The following is an 18,226-nucleotide window of genomic DNA, read 5'->3' as shown; positions in this document are numbered from 1 at the left end:
TACACAAACACACTTCAGAGTAGCAAACAACTCACACAGGTACACACACAGGTACACACACCCCTCCACTGCTGCACTGAGATTCTCACCCAAATAATTTAACAATTTGCTACTTTAATTATCACATGTACTCTTAGGCTCCATCCCAAACAGCTGTTTTATGCTACCCACCTACCTACGTGTGTGTGTGTATATACCTGTGTGAGTTGTTTGCTGCTCTGAAGTGTGTGTGTACTGACATAGTGAGTGTGTGTTCTACTGTCTCTGTGGCCCTGTGTGTGTGTGTGTGTGATGATATAACAAGTGCGTGATGCTGTCGTTGCGGCTGTGTGTGGCGCTTTGTGATGAGGTCATCATAAGACCAAGAGGAAGCTCGTTGTTGTGGATGGGATAATGGCTGTGTACTGTGACAGTAGCTACAGCACGGCTGATGAAACAGTACGTACTAATCAGTATGTGTGTGTGTGTAGTACGAATACAATCCCAGACATCCGCCATGCTGGCACTGTCATGTGACCTTCTACATCATCGTAAACACAAAAATCTTAAAGGGGCCACCAGATTAAAGCAACCGCACTAACCCCAAAATGCTCCTACTTCCTTTATGCCTACTGTGAAATTTAGCAGTTTTCACTCTCACCTTGCACAGGAAGTGATGCAATATTTACAGGAAGTGATGTAGTACGGGAGGTGATGTAATGTGTGGAGTGTGGGGTGTTACCTGTGTTGCGAGACCTGGGATCAGTGGAGTTGTCTCTGAGCGTGTGTCGGTGAGGGAGTGCTGTGCAGGCCTGTGGGGGCGGAACCGAAATACGACACGTTAATCCGGGGGAACAGTTTAACGTAACGCAGCGTGCCGCTTCCTGACACTGTGACACGCCGAAGCGTTTGTAGTCACATCAAAGTGGAGGAGGATTCGCCCCTCGAGCTTGGAGCTCAGCTCCGACTAAAAGGGTTTGATCTCTCTCTCTGTCTCTCTCTCTCTGTCTCTCTGGTTTGATCACAGATTCATCCGGAAGCTCTTTAGTGTGACACGAGTAACTTCGAGCTCAGCTGTCACTGAGAGATCAGAGAGAGGACATAACAGCCCGAGAGAGAGAGAGAGAGAGCGAGAGAGAGCAGCAGACAAATGGCAGGACTTCTCCTCACACACAGCTCAGTCTTACACCATGGTGCTGCTGAGTTCTGGATAGTGATTGGTCAGAAGGTGTTGGTTAATTCTCTATAACAGCAGCTCTGCCAGTAGTGCAAGTGTATATTAACACACTCGTAATACATTATCGTTCTATAGTAACAGCTCCTTCACATGGATTCGTACGGCTGCCGATTGACATAAAACCAGTAATATAGTGTTAGTGATGTCAGCTGGTTAATCAGTGAGATTCAGTGCTACAGACTGTAATGTAGTTTCTGACCTCTGACTGAGCAGCAGCGCGGGGAGAACCAGCAGCACGCTGACTCTGCAGACTGTCGGAGAAATCCTCACTGTCACTGGAAATAAAAATAAAAATGCTAAATATAAAGACTAAAAGTCACTAAATATAAAACATCATTAACACCAAACCAACATGTATGGATTACTAGTTAGAGAGATGGAAAGGAAATGTATTGAGAAAATGAAATAATTCTATGTTTACTCTGAGCTCTGTCCTTCATCAACAGGCTGTGACATGTAAGTGAAGCTGAAATGAAATCAGTCTGGGGACACTGTGTGGGACATGATGTGGGGACACGGTGTAGGAACACACCCTATGGGGCTCACCCTGTGAGGACGTGATGTGGGGCCACTGTGTGGGGACATGATGTGGGGATGTGATGTAGGGACACTGTGTGGGGACGTGATGTAAGGACAATGCGTGGGGATGTGATGTGGGGACGTGATGTGGGGACTCTGTGTATGTGAATTGTTTTCACTTCCTGGCTCCAGCTCAAATCCACTTAATCAGTGGGGACATGATGTGGGGACTCAGTGTGAGGACATAACGTGGGGACACTGTATGGAGATGTGATGTGGGGATGTGATGTGGGGACATGATGTGGGAACACCCTGTGAGTATACGATGTGTTGACACTATATGGGAACATGATGTGGGGACATATGAGGACACTGTGCGAGTAAGTGATGTGGGGACACTGTATGGGGACATGATGTGAGGACACCATGTGGGGATGTGGTATGAGGACACCCTGTGGGGACATGATGTGAGGACACTGTGGGGACATGATGTGAGGACACTGTGGGGACATGATGCAAGGACACTGAGTTAGTGGTGTAGAGACGTGTTGTGAGGACACTGTGTGGGGACGTGATGTGAGGACACTGGGGACACAGTGTGTGAACGTGTTGTGAGGACACTGTGTGGGGACGTGATGTGAGGACACTGGGGATGTGAGGACAATGTGTGGGGATATGATGTGGGGACAGTGTGGGGAAGTGATGTGAGGACACTGTGGGGACGTGATGTGAGGACATGATCAGTCCCCAGGGGGCATGATGTGGGGACACTGGGGGCATGATGTGGGGACACTGTGTGGACGGGATGTGAGGACATGATGTGAGGACACTGTGTGGGGATATGATGTGGGGACAGTGTAGGGATATGATGTGGGGACACAGTGTGGGGACATGATGTAAGGACAACGTGTGGGTACGTGGTGTGAGGACACTGAGTATGTGATGTGGGGGACACTGTATGGGGATGTGTTGTGGGGACGTGATGTGAGGACACTGGGGACACTGTATGGGGATGTGATGTGGGGACACTGTATGGGGACGTGATGTGGGGACACTGTGTGGGGACATGATGTAAGGACAATGTGTGGGTACGTGGTGTGAGAACACTGAGTATGTGATGTAGGGGACACTGTATGGGGATGTGTTGTGGGGACACTGTGGGGATGTGATGTGAGGACACTGTATGGGGATGTGATGTGGGGACACTGTGTGGGGACGTGATGTGGGGACACTGTGTGGGGAAGTGATGTAGGGAGACTGTGGAGACGTGGTGTGGGGATGTGACGTTTGGACGTGATGTGAAGACGCTGTGTGGGGACGTGATGCGAGGACACGGGACACTGTGAGGGGATGTGATGTGAGGACACAGGGCACACTGTGTGGGAACATGATGTGGGGACACTGGGGATGTGATGTGAGAACACTGGGGACGCGATGTGAGGACACTGGGGACGCGATGTGAGGACACTGTGTGGGGATGTGATGTGAGGACACTGTGTGGGGACATGATGTGAGGACACGGTGTGAGGACACTGTGGGGACATGATGTGAGGACACTGTGTGGGGATATGATGTGGGGACACTGTGGGGACGTGATGTGAGGACACTGTGGGGACATGATGTTTGGACACTGTGTGGGGACGTGATGTGAGGACATGTGAGGACACTGTGTGGGGATATGATGTGGGGACAGTGTGGGAATATGATGTGGGGACATGATGTGGGGGCACTGTGTGGGGACATGATGTAAGGACAATGTGTGGGTACGTGGTGTGGGGACACGGAGTATGTGATGTCGGGACACTGTATGGGGACGTGATATGAGGACACTGTGGAGTCGTGATGTGAGGACACTGGGGGCACTGTGGGGACGTGATGTGGGGACACTGTGGAGTCGTGATGTGAGGACACTGGGGGCATGATGTGGGAACATGATGTGAGGACACTGGGGACGTGTTGTGAAGACACTGTGTGGGGACATGATGTGAGGACATGGTGTGAGGACACTGTGTGGGGATATTATGTGGGGATATGATGTGGGAACACTGTGGGGACATGATGTGAGGACACTGTGTGGGGACGTGAGGTGGGGACACTGTGTGGGGACATGATGTGAGGACATGTGAGGACACTGTGTGGGGATATGATGTGGGGACACAGTGTGGGGATATGATGTGGGGGCACTGTGTGGAGACATGATGTAAGGACAATGTGTGGGTACATGGTGTGGGGACACTGAGTATGTGATGTCGGGACACTGTATGGGGACGTGATATGAGGACACTGTGTGAGGACATGATGTGAGGAGACTGGGGACATGTGAGGACACTGGGGGCACTGTGGGGACGTGATGTGGGGACACTGTGGAGTCGTGATGTGAGGACACTGGGGGCATGATGTGGGAACATGATGTGAGGACACTGGGGATGTGTTGTGAAGACACTGTGTGGGGACGTGATGTGAGGACACCGTGTGGGGACACTATGTATGTGAATTGTTTTCACTTCCGGGGTCCAGCTCAAATCTGCCCACTGTGTGGGGACGTGATGTGAGGACACAGTGTGGGGACGTGTAGTGAGGACACGGGACGTGATGTGGGGATGCCATGTGGGGACGTGATGTGAGGACACTGTGGGGACATGATGGGGGACACCGTGTGGAGACATGATGTGAGGACACTGTGGGGACGTGAGGTGGGGACACTGTGTGGGGACGTGAGGTGGGGACACTGGAGAAGTGACGTGGGGACACTGGACACATGACGTGGGGACATGATGCAGGGACACCATGTGAGGACACTGTGTGGGGATGTGCTGTGAGGACACTGTGTGGGGACACTATGTATGTGAATTGTTTTCACTTCCTGGCTCCAGATGAAATCTGCCCACTGTGTGGGGACGTGATGTGATGTGGGGACACTGTGTGGGGATGTGATGTGGGGACACGATTTGAGGACACTGTGGGGACATGATGTGGGGACATGATGTGAGGACACTGGAGATGTGACAGCACTGTGTGGGGACATGATGTGGGGACACTAAGGGACGTGATGTGGGGATGTAGTGTAAGGGCACTGTGTGGGGACGTGATGTGAGGATACTGTGTGGGGACGGTTTTGAGGACACTGTGTGGGGATGTGATGTGAGGACACTGTGTGGGGACACTATGTATGTGAATTGTTTTTACTTCCTGGTTCCAGATCAAATCTACCCACTGTGTGGGAACGTGATGTGATGTGGGGACACTGTGTGGGGATGTGATGTGGGGACACGATTTGAGGACACTGTGGGGACATGATGTGAGGACACTGGACATGTGACAACACTGTGTGGGGACGTGATGTGGGGACACTGAGGGACGTGATGTGGGGACACCGTGTGAGGATGTGATGTGGGGACACTCTGTGAGGACCTGATGTGGGGATACTGTGTGAGGATGTGATGTGGGGACACCTTGTGGGGACATGATGTGGGGATGTAATGTAAGGACAATGTGTGGGGATGTGATGTGGGGACTCATGTGAACAGTTTTGTGTGAACAGTTTCCACTTCCGGGCTCCAGCTCAAATTTGCTTAATCAGTGGGGACGTGATGTGAGGACACATTGTGGGGACGTGGTATGGGGACTTGATGTGGGGACACTGTTGGGACATGGCGTGGGGACCACAATGCATCAGGAGGATCTGACAGGGGGATTTTTCTTGTTCTCAGTCTCTGCTCTTACTGAATACCTACGAAACGCAATTTCTATTATCCAATCACATGGCTCTGTATTCCTCTCAGCTTTAGTGCAGGAGAATGAGAAGAGAGGGAGGGAGGGAGGGAGAGAGAGAGAGAGAGAGAGAGAGAGCGTGAGAGAGAACATACCTGTCTGGACTCATGTCCTCCCACTCATCCTTGGCCGGGCTGCGTGTCCTCGGCTGCACCGAAATGGTGTGCGTTATGGTGTGTGTCCCCCGTCCTCGTCCTCTCCGTGTCTTGTTCCTGTGGAAGTCCCTCTCCGCCCTCAGTACTCCCACTTCCTGTCTGATCCTCAGTAATGCTGCCCGAGACACCATCTCTGCTCTCCTTGATTTCTGCAGCTGGGCCTGTAGAGCCCGGGCCTCGCCTAGCAGCTTGTCCCGCTCAGCACTCACCCAAGCCTGGGTCGCTTCCTCACACACACAGGCCTGCTGCAGCGCTGCCTGGAGCTCCGTCCTCTCGCTACGCAAGAAATTGTTAGCGTCCTCTAGGGCCTGCTTGTCCTCTCGCAACTTCAACATCTCTCTCTCCAGACACACCATCTTCCTTTCCAATACCTCGATCTACACACACACACACACACACACACACACACACAAGCACGCGCGCACACGTTATCCATTAAAGAGACATTCTATTATTTGAGTCATTAAGGCTACAGTGTTGAATTCGGTTTGTTTCTGCCAATTCGCTGGATTTATTTTTTACGATGTGCACAAACATGTACACATGAGCAGAGCTTCAGGACAATCATCTGACCTTCTGTGTCTATTATTTTGACTTTTGCATTTCTCAGTTCATCAGTAAAGCAACCTGGCGTGCATGACCACAGCGTGCGAATAAACCGTATAATTATTACCACACCACGGTGAACTGTATTAGTGTTCAATAAGCACCGCCAGTGCTACTGAACTCCGGGCCTCGGGAACGACGTCCATCACGTCAACACCGTGTCACCTTCAAGCGTAAAAACATCCGACGTGTTTATTACAGTACACGTCTTCCACTCTGCTGGCTATTACAAGACTCAGCGATGAGGAAACGTGCATTTCATGTGGATGGCTGCGGTTCAATCGCCTCTTCTCAACTCAAGTGTCCGGAATAAATCGGAGGCGTTGGTAACGACAGAGCTGTCCAAACGTCCTACTGACTGGAACAGCTCACAGCAGGACAGGACACAGTGCTCTGACCATGCTGCTTATGGGCACTATATAGTGAATAGGGTGTGTGGTTTGGGATGTGCCCATAGTGCACCCATGATGACATTAGTCCATGTGAAGTCATTCTATGCTTGTGTACATTCACACATGATCATGTATAGTGTGTGTGTGTGTGAGGATGAGTAACTGCACTCACCCTTCGTCCCTCTTGCTGTTTTTTTGTCGCCTCTTGAATAACCCATTGAGTACCTTGTCAGAGTAAGTGAAAGAGAATGTGTGTGTGTGTGTGTGTGTCATACCCCCAGGCAAACTGCCTGCTTTTACTCTCCTAGAGCTGCAACACGCTGCCTTTCAAACAGCATTAGGCACTTTACGCCTGGCTGACAACGGGCTGGCAGGAATGTGGGTGACATGCACACACACACACACACACACACACACACACACACACACACACACAGCAGAGTGTGTTAGCGAGAGAGGACCACCCCCAGCAGGTTATTTGGTTGAACATGGTGCTTGTCATTCAGTAATAAAGGCGATGACAAGCTCCCATTACTGAGCCATATGGTGGAGCTGCACACGTCTCACTGCCATCATCTGCTCCCAATTACACACACACACACACTAGGGCATCTAGTCTGTGTGTGTGTGTGTGTGTGTGTGTATATATATATAAAGACTAGCTATTCACTGCATACCTCTCATTTATACTCTAACAACACGCGTATCTGTAAATGCCCTACAAAAGACGTGTGTGTGTGTGTAAGGTGACAGTGTGGGTGTGAGGTGACCGTGTGTGTGTGTGTAAGGTGACAGTGTGTGTGTGTGTAAGGTGACAGTGTGTGTGTGTGTGTGTGTGTGTGTGTGTGTGCGGTGACAGTGTGTGTGTGTTTACCTTTCTAACAGAGTGGTGTAGTGTGTGTACAGGAGGTAGTGGTGTGCTGCTCACTCTGTCATCTTCATCATCATTCAGCTGCTGCTCTGTGAGAGAAACACAAACACTGTCACCTCACACACACACACACACACACAGTCACCTCACACACACACACACACACACAGTCACCTCACACACACACTGTCACCTCACACACACACACACACACTGTCACCTCTCACACACCCACACAGTCACCTCACACACACACACACAGTCACCTCACCTCACACACACACACACACACACACACACAGTCACCTCACACACAGTCACCTCACCTCACACACACACACACAGTCACCTCACACACACACACACACACACACACACACACACACACCCCCACACCAGTCACTCCATTATGAGTAATCACAGTCCTGTTCTGGTTCTTTTTTTCCAGAAGCTGCTTTTGTTCTGATTTCTTAATGAGGTCTCTACCTCACTCGTCACACGCTGACCTCTGACCCCACCCAATCATCACATTATCACTGAATAAAACACTTCCTCCTGGTGACGGAACGCCGGAGCGCCGGGAAAAGTGGGAAGTTAAGATGGAGAGAGAGGACTGGGATTTTGGTGTGATGGTAAAACCTCTGTGCAGGTGGAAATGTGGATATATATGTGGTGAAATATTTACAAGTCCACCTCTTCGGGTCTGCTGACCTCTCGGCGGTCCGGAGCATGCAGTCAGATGATGTTCCCCCCACACATGCACACACACACACACTGAGTTTGTTAGTTTAAATTAGGCGTCTCTTTGGTCTCAGGAGGTTGTCAGGACTAATCAGGAGGTGAGTGCGGAGCGTGCGCTTCATCGCCGACTCTTTTCTGGATGGCTGATAAACACGTGTCTGGATTAAAATTGCTCCGAAGGTGACTTTCCGCTGCGCTGAGCTCGTTCCGGAGAGAACCTTCCCGCTTAACGCCAGCCCGCTGAGCTTTTCTCGCGGCCTGTATGCGGATTAACAGATTTGTAAGATGCGGCATTTTCCGCTCGGCCCGTCGGATTTGACTCGGCTCGAGCTGCGTCTCTGATTAGGTCAGGAGGTTTAGACGTGGTTCGGTTTCATCTCCCGGATCAGACGCGCGACACACACACACACACACACACACACACACGCGCGCGCGCGCGTGCACACACACACGCGCGCGCGCGTGCACACACACACGCACGCACACACCTCCTAAACCTGTCCGCTAACCACCCGACAGCTGCAAACTTCAGTGGACATAAAAAGTCTACACACCCCTGTTAAAATGGCAGGTTTCTGTGATGAAAACAAAAAGAAAATAAGATAAATGATGTCAGAACTCTTTTCCCCTCGATGTATAAAAATTGTATAAAAAAAAATAACTGAAAAACAACCAGAAAGATTTTAGGGAAAAATAGAAAAAATAAAAAACGTACAATAATCTGGTTGCATAAGTGTTCAGAATGAACCAATCGCATTCAATCTCGTGTTCAAAAGTAATTATCATATCATCAATGAAGTGAATCTGATTAACTCCAAATAAAGACCAGCGGTTTCTGTAGGAGTTTCTTCTTCACATCTTGGTTTCATCCGACTGCTAAAGCTGACAAAGCATGTACGGTGTCTCACTGTCGAAAGGAATGGATCAGGAGAGGGGTATACACGAGCTTCCAAAACATCAGATGTATCATGGAACACTGTGAAGGCCATCATCAAGACATAGAGAACATGGAGCACCACAGTGACATCACCAAGAACAGGACGTCCCTCCAGAATTTGCAAAAGACAAGGCAGAAACTTACTAGGGAGGCTGCTGAGAGACCTAAAGGAGCTACAGGAACATCTGACACGTACCGATTACTTTCTGCACGTGACAACAATCTCTCATGTTCTTCACAGGTCTCGGGTACGGGGCAGGGCGGCTAGACGGAAACCCTTTCTCATGGAAAAAAACCCATCAAGTTCAACTAAATCACCCCAAACCATGTGGAGAATCGTGTTCTGGTCTGATAAGAACAATTCCAAAAGAAGAACACCATCCCCACGGTGAAGCACGGCGGCAGCAGCATCGCGTTTTAGGGCTGCTTTTCTTCAGTCAGAATCAAAAGGCGCTTCAACAAAGTGTTAGTTTAGGGGTGTGTACACTTATGCAACCGGGTTTACTGTAACTTTTTTCTTTTCCTAGAAAAGTTTCTGATTGTTTCTTTTTGTATACTTTACAATTTCACATGAAAGGCGGGAAAAGTTCGAATAATATATATCTTACCTTCATTATTTTACTTCATAAAAACCTTTTTTTTTTTTTTTTTTTTACAGGGGTGTGTAAACTTTTTATATCCATTTTATCTTAACATCACACAGAGACGTTTCAGTAAATCAGGGTTAAATCCGGACCGGCTCCAGCAAACATGCTAACGCACAAACACGCTAGAGACAAAGGATTCTGCTAGCCACCAATCACGTGTGGGCAATGCTAATTAGCTAAATGGACAGACCGATTAGGTCATTATGTGAGAAGTGCGAGGCAAATTATCTTTTTTTTTTAAGGACCTTTTCAATAACAGTTATAATGCAATTTAAGTCCATTAGCGCAACAATAAACGTGTCGACCTGAACGTCGCCTGCTGCCGCCGTCTCTGAGGAAGCGGCCGTAACCCTGTGCTCTCTCCGAGGGGGAAAAAACCTGGGATATTGGGGCTTTCAACACTATTTCCTTCTACAAGACTCTTTCCTCATCAAAAGATTCCGCTTTATCAAGACGTTTCACCAGAGTGTAATTTTTTATCTTTATAAAGCTTCTATCTGAACACGGACCTTTTGATTGATTTATCTGTAAAATTTAAGCTGTGTATAAATGTTTTATTTAAAAATTTACGGCACACTTATGAAGGTTTCTGATTTTCATTGTACGGATGCTGTTGCACGCCACTCAGCTGTAAAGTGACGAAACGTGTGGCAAGCACAGCAGGTTTACACTTAGCCACGCCCACAAAATTCACACAAAAACAGTGGAGTGCTGTTACATACAGACATGAACTAAAGTACTTACAGTACATACCTCTATTTATTTTTCTATGTTTTATATATATTGTTTCTTTCTTTTTTATCTATATTGTTTACATTGTTTACATGTACATGATATCCTCATTTTGTTTATATTTGTTTTAGCAAAACAAAACAAGCAATTTTTCAAAATACAATTTTCCAGTAATGCAGCTCAGCCACTGCAGATCGCCATTTAACACACACACACACACACACACACACACACACACAGGTTTCCATTATTTTGTCTTTATTTTGAACGGCAAGCCTTATTTGTCTTAATTTGTGGATTCATTTTGCACAGTGCCCCCGAAGGGACCTTTGCTTAAAAACAAACAAACAAACAAACAAACAAACCCCACACATACTCGAAAAAAAGAAAACGGGAAATAATTGCATGCACTTGTGATCATTTTCTCTCTTCACAAGGTTTTTTTTCTTAAAGAAAATGCACACATGATGACATCACACCGTTTACTTTTCTTTCAGAAAAAGTTTTTAATTTAATTTTTTTTATGATTTATTATTTTTGCAAAGGTCCCTTCAGGAGTTCTGCAGTGTGGAAGTCATTAATATGAAGCTTAAATGGTGTGTATGGAATTAAGGCAGTAATCTAAAGTTAAGGGTGTAAATCTCTACATTAAATCACAGTAACTTTATTTACACAAGTTTATGTAAATAGCTGCGTAACTCGACTCTGAACACCAGCAACTTCACCATGTAGATACTACTGGACTTCAATCACCAACACTGAACCAGGCTGCTATTGTAGTGCATGAGTGGAGAGTGAGTGTGTGTGTGTGTGTGTGTGTGTGTGTGTGTTTGTGTGTCACCTTGGTGTTCCTCGTGCAGACGCAGCCGTAGCTCCTGCGCTGTAGCTCGCTCCATGGCCACTCGAACACGGGCCACATCCAACTCCTCCTCCAGCTGAGCTCTACAACACACACACACACTTAATGCTCACACACTGATACACACTAATACACACTAATAACACACACACACACACACATTCTTAACTGGGCAATGTGATGATTTAATATCAATATTGTGATAAATTATGTTACAATATGCTTTTCATATATATCATTTATCTGTTGGAATGTTTACCACTTTACCTGCCTGTCCCCGCACACACACACAGTCATGTGAAAACGTGTGTGTGTGTGTGTGTGTGTGTGTTACCTTTCCCTGAGTGTGTCGCAACCCCATGTTAATCTCTCCCTCAGAGTGAACTCCATATAAAAATAAACATCTCTAATGAAACATCTCTAATCAAAGTGCTAAGTGACAAGCAGCACAGAAACCTGGCTCGGGGTTCCACTCTGTTCTCGGACAGGAGTGTGTGTGTGTGTGTGTGTGCGAGTGCGAGTGCGAGTGTGAGTGTGAGAGAGAGAGAGAGAGAGACACTTCTAGAACTGAAACTAAGCCCAATTATCTCCCAGCAATTAGCTTTATTTGCACTAAAGGCTAATTAAAAAGAAAACAGGCACGGCAAACGAGACTGCACTTTCAAGTTATTATTAGGACCCGAAAAGACGTCTGTGGAGGATCGAGCTCGGCTCCCGAGAGACGCCTGCACCTGAAACACACACCTCCTTCCCCTCCCTTTAGCGCAGGAGCCGAATCATTACACACTCCTCAGCGGGTTGGAGACCTCAAAGAGTTCTCAAAGAGCTGCAGGTAAAACTTTGGAGTGAAACACACACTCTCACACACACACTCACACACACACTCACACACGCACGCACACACATAGATAGAGACAGAGAGTGAGAGACAGAGAGACAGAGTGAGAGATAGAGAGACAGAGTGAGACATAAAGAGAGAAACACACAGGGAGATAGACAGAGAGACACAGAGTGAGAGACAGAGAGAGACAGAGAGAGAGATGATGTTTACAGTTATGAGGATAATGTAGTTAAACGGTCCCTCCAGGATCTCATGACCTTCTGATCCACAACATCCAGGAAATGCCACAATACTCACCAGAACTATATATATATACACACTATATAAACTATATATTCACAGGAAATATATATATATATATATAAAATGTACAGTGCGTCCGGAAAGTATTCACAGCGCTTCGCTTTCTCCACATTCTGTGATGTTACAGTCGTATTCCAAAATGGATTCAATTCATTATTTTCCTCAAAATTCTACAAACAACACCCCATAATGACAACGTGAAAGAAGTTTGTTTGAAATCTTTGCAAATTTATTAAAAATAAAAACAAAAAAAAGCACATGTACATAAGTATTCACACCCTTTGCTCAGTACTTTGTTGAAGCACCTTTGGCACCAATTACAGCCTCGAGTCTTTTTGAGTATGATGCTACAAGCTTGGCACACCTATTTCTGGGCAGTTTCTCCCATTCTTCTTTGCAGAACCTCTCAAGCTCCATCAGGTTGGATGGGGGGCGTCGGTGCACAGCCATTTTCAGATCTCTCCAGAGATGTTCAATCGGGTTCCAGTCTGGGCTCTGGCTGGGACACTCGAGGACATTCACAGAGTTGTCCTGTAGACACTCCTTTGTTATCTTGGCTGTGTGCTTAGGGTCATTGTCCTGTTGGAAGATGAACCTTCGCCCCAGTCTGAGGTCCAGAGCGCTCTGGAGCAGGTTTTCATCAAGGATGTCTCTGTACATTGCTGCATTCATCTTTCCCTCGATCCTGACTAGTCTCCCAGTTCCTGCCGCTGAAAAACATCCCCACAGCATGATGCTGCCACCACCATGCTTCACTGTAGGGATGGTATTGGCCAGGTGATGAGTGGTGCCTGGTTTCCTCCAGACATGACGCTGGCCATTCAGGCCAAAGAGTTCAATCTTTGGTCTGAGAGTCTTTCATGTGCCTTTTACTGAGGAGTGGCTTCCGTCTGGCCACTCTACCATTCAGGCCTGATTGATGGAGTTCTGCAGAGATGGTTGTTCTTCTGGAAGGTTCTCCTCTCTCCACAGAGACTCGCTGGAGCTCTGTCAGAGAGACCATCGGGTTTTTGGTCACCTCCCCAACTAAGGCAATTCTCCCCCGATCTCTCAGTTTGGCCGGGCGGCCAGCTCTAGGAACAGTCCTGCTGGTTCCAGACTTCTTCCATTTACGGATGATGGAGGTCACTGTGCTCATTGGGACCTTCAATGCTGCAGAAATGTTTCTGTACCCTTCCCCAGATCTGTGCCTCGATACAACCCTGTCTCGGAGGTCTACAGACAGTTTCTTGGACTTCATGGCTTGGTTTGTGCTCTGACATGCATTGTTAACTGTGGGACCTTATATAGACAGGTGTGTGCCTTTCCAAATCATGTCCAATTAGTGGAATTTACCACAGGTGCACTCCAATCACGTTGTAGAAACATCTGAAGGATGATCAGTGGAAACAGGACGCACCTGAGCTCAATTTTGAGTGTCACGGCAAAGGGTGTGAATACTTATGTACATGTGCTTTTTTGTTTTTATTTTTAATAAATTTGCAAAGATTTCAAACAAACTTCTTTCACGTTGTCATTATGGGGTGTTGTTTGTAGAATTTTGAGGAAAATAATGAATTGAATCCATTTTGGAATAAGGCTGTAACGTCACAAAATGTGGGAAAGTGAAGCGCTGTGAATACTTTCCGGACGCACTGTACATTTGCTGGAGCTTGCAACGTTTAAAATTAACCGCAGATTTCCCACAGGTTCGGCCCAAGGCGCATCGTTCAGCCAACGCTGTCTTCGATTCACGTGCGAACACGCCTACAGCTAAAAGCTCTCGTTTACCAACAGACATCACTGGAAAAGAGTGCGCGAAACTATTTCATGTGACTGCGATGTCGCCGAATCGCGTACTTTCCCGCAAAAAAAAAAGCCGCAGCAAAATCGAACGTCCCAAAAAAACCACCATGGAATCCTGAACAGACTGAACGAGCTAATACTCTATTTTCATTTCACCAAAAAAAAAAAAAAAGAGATGTAGTCTGAGAAAAACGAGAGCAACTGATACAGAGTGTGATAGTGAATTCTGTTATAATCTTTATTTTTGTAACTACAGGTAAAGTGCATTTCTGTAGACGTGTGTGTGTGTGTGTGTGTGTGTGTGTGTTACGGTACTCAGATGTCCTCAGGTTTTACCGTAAGGTGTGTAAAAGCTCTAATTGGAGCAGGCGCTGAGATATGTGAGAGCTTAAATAAATGGATTTGTAAATAAATGGTGTGTGGTTGGCGTGAGGCCGAGGGTAAGAGTGCCACGGCTATGGATTTCTGCCTCTATAAAGGTGTGGAGTCGATGCAGCGCTAGGCTAACAGAGACGCTATCCATCGCTTTAACGGGGCACGCGAGTGCCATCACGCTGAGCATTAGCAGGCCTCGGCCATCTCGGGTTTCTAATGCGGGGTCTTTATAGATGTCCGGATATCGATGCGACAGCGAGAGTCGTGCAGGCCGGTTTTCATTAGCGGGGGGAAAAAAAGAGGAGTTTTTCTTCACGAGGATGGAGATATGGATCGAGTTTCTCACTTCCGGCTCCCTCGAGAGCTGCAATGACACTCCGGAGAAGACGCGGCTGCCAGAGATGGAATTAGCCGCTGGAGTTTGGAGACATCCGCCGATAGAGAAATTAGTTATCGATCGGAGGCTGGTTAGCACTGCACGATGCAGATTTCATTTAATAAAAGAGGCTTTACAGAGAGAGAGAGAGAGAGAGAGAGAGAGAGAGAGAGAGACTTGGCTTCAGGTGGTGTACGCTGCATCAGCAGCAGCTCAGCAGAACAAAAAAAAGACGTAGTATTATTAATACGGATAAACACGTAGCACTCGTTAGGCGTGTGTTAGAGATCGCTGAAGACAGGGACGCTGGTGAAAAGTCATTAATGTCAGCTGTGGGCTTTTAATAAGTGCGCTGTCTGCACGTAATCCTGCTCTCTCGCTCGCTCTCTCTCTCTCCGCTGCACTGAGGTGAGTTTATTAGCGCTCCAGCTGCAGAGACGCCGCGCTCGGTCTCCCCTGACCCCCCGACAGCCGCTCAATTAAAACACAGTGACTGCGGCGCCTCTTTTCATGTCAACAGCGTATAATTGTTTTCTGAGATGTTGCTAACTCCCAGCGCCGCCTCCCTCCTCCTCCTCCTCCTCCTCCTCCTCCGCGCTCTCCAGCTCTGAATAACTCCATTTGAATAACAGATGTTTATTTGCTAGGCTAGGTCGCTCCCGCAGGACGCTTAGCGGAGCCTTCTGAGCCGCTCTGATAGCTCTCGGAATAAATAAATAAAGACGCGGCGGGCGGTGGAGCGGCTTCAGGGGTCGAGATCCTGCCGATCTCGGCTCGGCGCGATCGGGACAGCGGACGCCGCCAATCACAAGCTAAAAAAAAACAACAAACAACGGGTGAAACTAAAAAAAAAAATAAAGCAATAGACGCACATCAACCTTGATTCGTATACGTGCTAATGTGATCGGACAACGTCCGATCACGTCTCTCAGACACGTGCGGATTATTTCTCTTTACCTGCCTTTAGAATAAAGAGAAATAAATAAATAAACGTCACGCGTCTCAGAGATCACGTGTTAAATTATCGTCTGATCGGATTACGAACCGTCAGGCGGTTGCGTGTAAATTACTGCCGTTTCATTTGTTTATTTTCATTATTATTATTATTTTATTAAAAAAGTACAAACTTTTTGAAGCCAGGGACCATTTTAAATGTTAAAAACGGAATAAAAATAAATAAATAAAAGCAAATAAAGACAACAAAAATAATCAAATAAACGAATACTAACAAAAAAAAATTATATATTAATAAACATAATCCAACTATTCATAATACTTATCTTGTTATTTAAATTTATGCGTATAATATTTTGGTTATTTATTGCAGATATTTTATTTGAGATTAATTCCTATGTTTATTAGACTGACGTGGAGGTTATTTACAGCTCGGATCGGTACTGAGGTTTGGATTAAATCCATTCAAACACAGCTGGAAAATATCAAATATCATTATAAATATAATACATTCAATAACGATTATTATTTTAAAAAAATGTTTATAAAAAGTATTTAAAAAAAAGTATAATCTAATGTATCATTATTGAGAGCTAGTGAAGAATCAGGACTTACGACTGAATCTGTTCACACGGCAGAGTAATCAGAGAAAAGTGTAGCCTCACTTAAACACACACACACACACACACACACACAGATAAAAATGATATTATAAAATAAATAACAGCAATCTATAATGGAGAAGTATTAACAGCAGTCCTCCATGGCTGACTGTAAGCTAGCATCCATTTAATAATAATAATAATAATAATAATAATAATAATAATAATCCAGTTGTACATTATTTCCAGAAAATCTGGTTTCGCTTTAAAAAGGAAACACGTGTTTTTATCTGGGTTAGCCGCAGACGAACACGATATATGAAAATGTAAATAAGCAGTTCTTCCACATGGTCTATCATTAGTTTACGGCGTCTGGTCTACGTAGGTTTATGTCATGAAATGGCGCCACCTGCAGCACTGCAGCACTGGAGCACTCGGACGCGGCGGGACCACGGGGAGAACGCGGGTGTCGTGAAGGTGGTTTGAACTCGGCACAACCCTCGCAGGTGTGTCCCAAATGACGTACTATACACTAAGCACTTATACCACGCACTCCACCGTCTAGTGTATGAATTTTAGCAGGGTAATATCGCCTCAGACGGAACACTAAAGTTTTCTGTACTAACCGGAGGTACGAGCCGTTTCCTGGGCGAGACAAGAGCTGGCACATAACGGAGCGCAGCAGACGACCTATACAACCGTGAATTTTTAAAATGTTGATAAATAATTCAATTCAACTTGCATTTCTAAGACGCGTGTCTTGTCGGCCATCTTGAAAACTGAATGTGCCTGGTAGCCCCTCCCCTCTTCCCTGGAGTTCCCAGCGTGAACACACTACTCACATGATATACTTTATATGACAGAATGGCGTTGAACAGTGCGTTCGTATACGATTTAGGACGCACCCCTAGTCTTCGTGATCTTTAAATAAACTGCACCTGCGTCTTCACTTGACTTTTGTACCTCAGTCTGAATCTCTCACTGGTGTATTTGAGTTAAAACTCACACAAAAACACACCACGAGGAATAACACACTACGTGTATACATGTGTGCGCGCGTGTGTGTGTGTGTGTGTGTGTGTGTGTAAATCCAGGAGAGTGATACAATACAATATTCAGCTGAATGGATTAGTCACTGAATGGACATGAAATTTTTATTTTGCTTATGGCGTTACTTTACAGTAAAAAAACAAAATAAAACATGAACAATGTGAACAAGGGGTCATAATTGTGCAGCGCTGGCTGCTCTTCTCACCCGAGAAAAAAAACCTCTGTAAAATCTATAGATCGCCTCGAGGCATTCGTCCCCTCGCTGTCCTGCTCTCTTACCTGAGACGAGTCAGCCGCACAACAACTACACACCAAAACACTTCGGGGACTCTGAGCCAGAAACGAAACAAAACAAAACAAAAAAAAATCAGCGTGAAAAAGAATCAAGGATCCTTTGCAGGGACCGAGGGGAACCGCGCTCTTGTCTGAGTCCAGAAAGCAGGCCCTGAGGTCAGACGAGTCCTTGGCCATCAGCTGAATCGGACCGCTTCAGA

General features: G+C 46.5%; 1 protein-coding gene across 1 annotated transcript in view; it reads right to left on the bottom strand.

Moving 5' to 3' along the window:
* Window positions 1-18,226, bottom strand: part of cntln (centlein, centrosomal protein) — a 94,145-nt gene that overhangs the window by 24,045 nt on the left and 51,874 nt on the right. Inside the window, exons 17-21 of the mRNA XM_053621470.1 lie at window positions 11,429-11,529; window positions 7,534-7,619; window positions 5,602-6,038; window positions 1,416-1,491; window positions 641-791 (exon numbers count right to left, since the gene is read on the bottom strand). Coding sequence (XP_053477445.1) covers window positions 641-791; window positions 1,416-1,491; window positions 5,602-6,038; window positions 7,534-7,619; window positions 11,429-11,529 — 851 coding nt within the window. The remainder of the gene's footprint in view (window positions 1-640; window positions 792-1,415; window positions 1,492-5,601; window positions 6,039-7,533; window positions 7,620-11,428; window positions 11,530-18,226) is intronic.

The sequence above is a fragment of the Ictalurus furcatus genome, chromosome 3 (assembly GCF_023375685.1).
Source record: "Ictalurus furcatus strain D&B chromosome 3, Billie_1.0, whole genome shotgun sequence".
In the NCBI taxonomy this organism is placed as follows: Eukaryota; Metazoa; Chordata; class Actinopteri; order Siluriformes; family Ictaluridae; genus Ictalurus; species Ictalurus furcatus.
The sequence above is the reverse complement of the archived record's forward strand: the minus strand, read 5'-3'. Positions and strand labels throughout refer to the sequence as shown.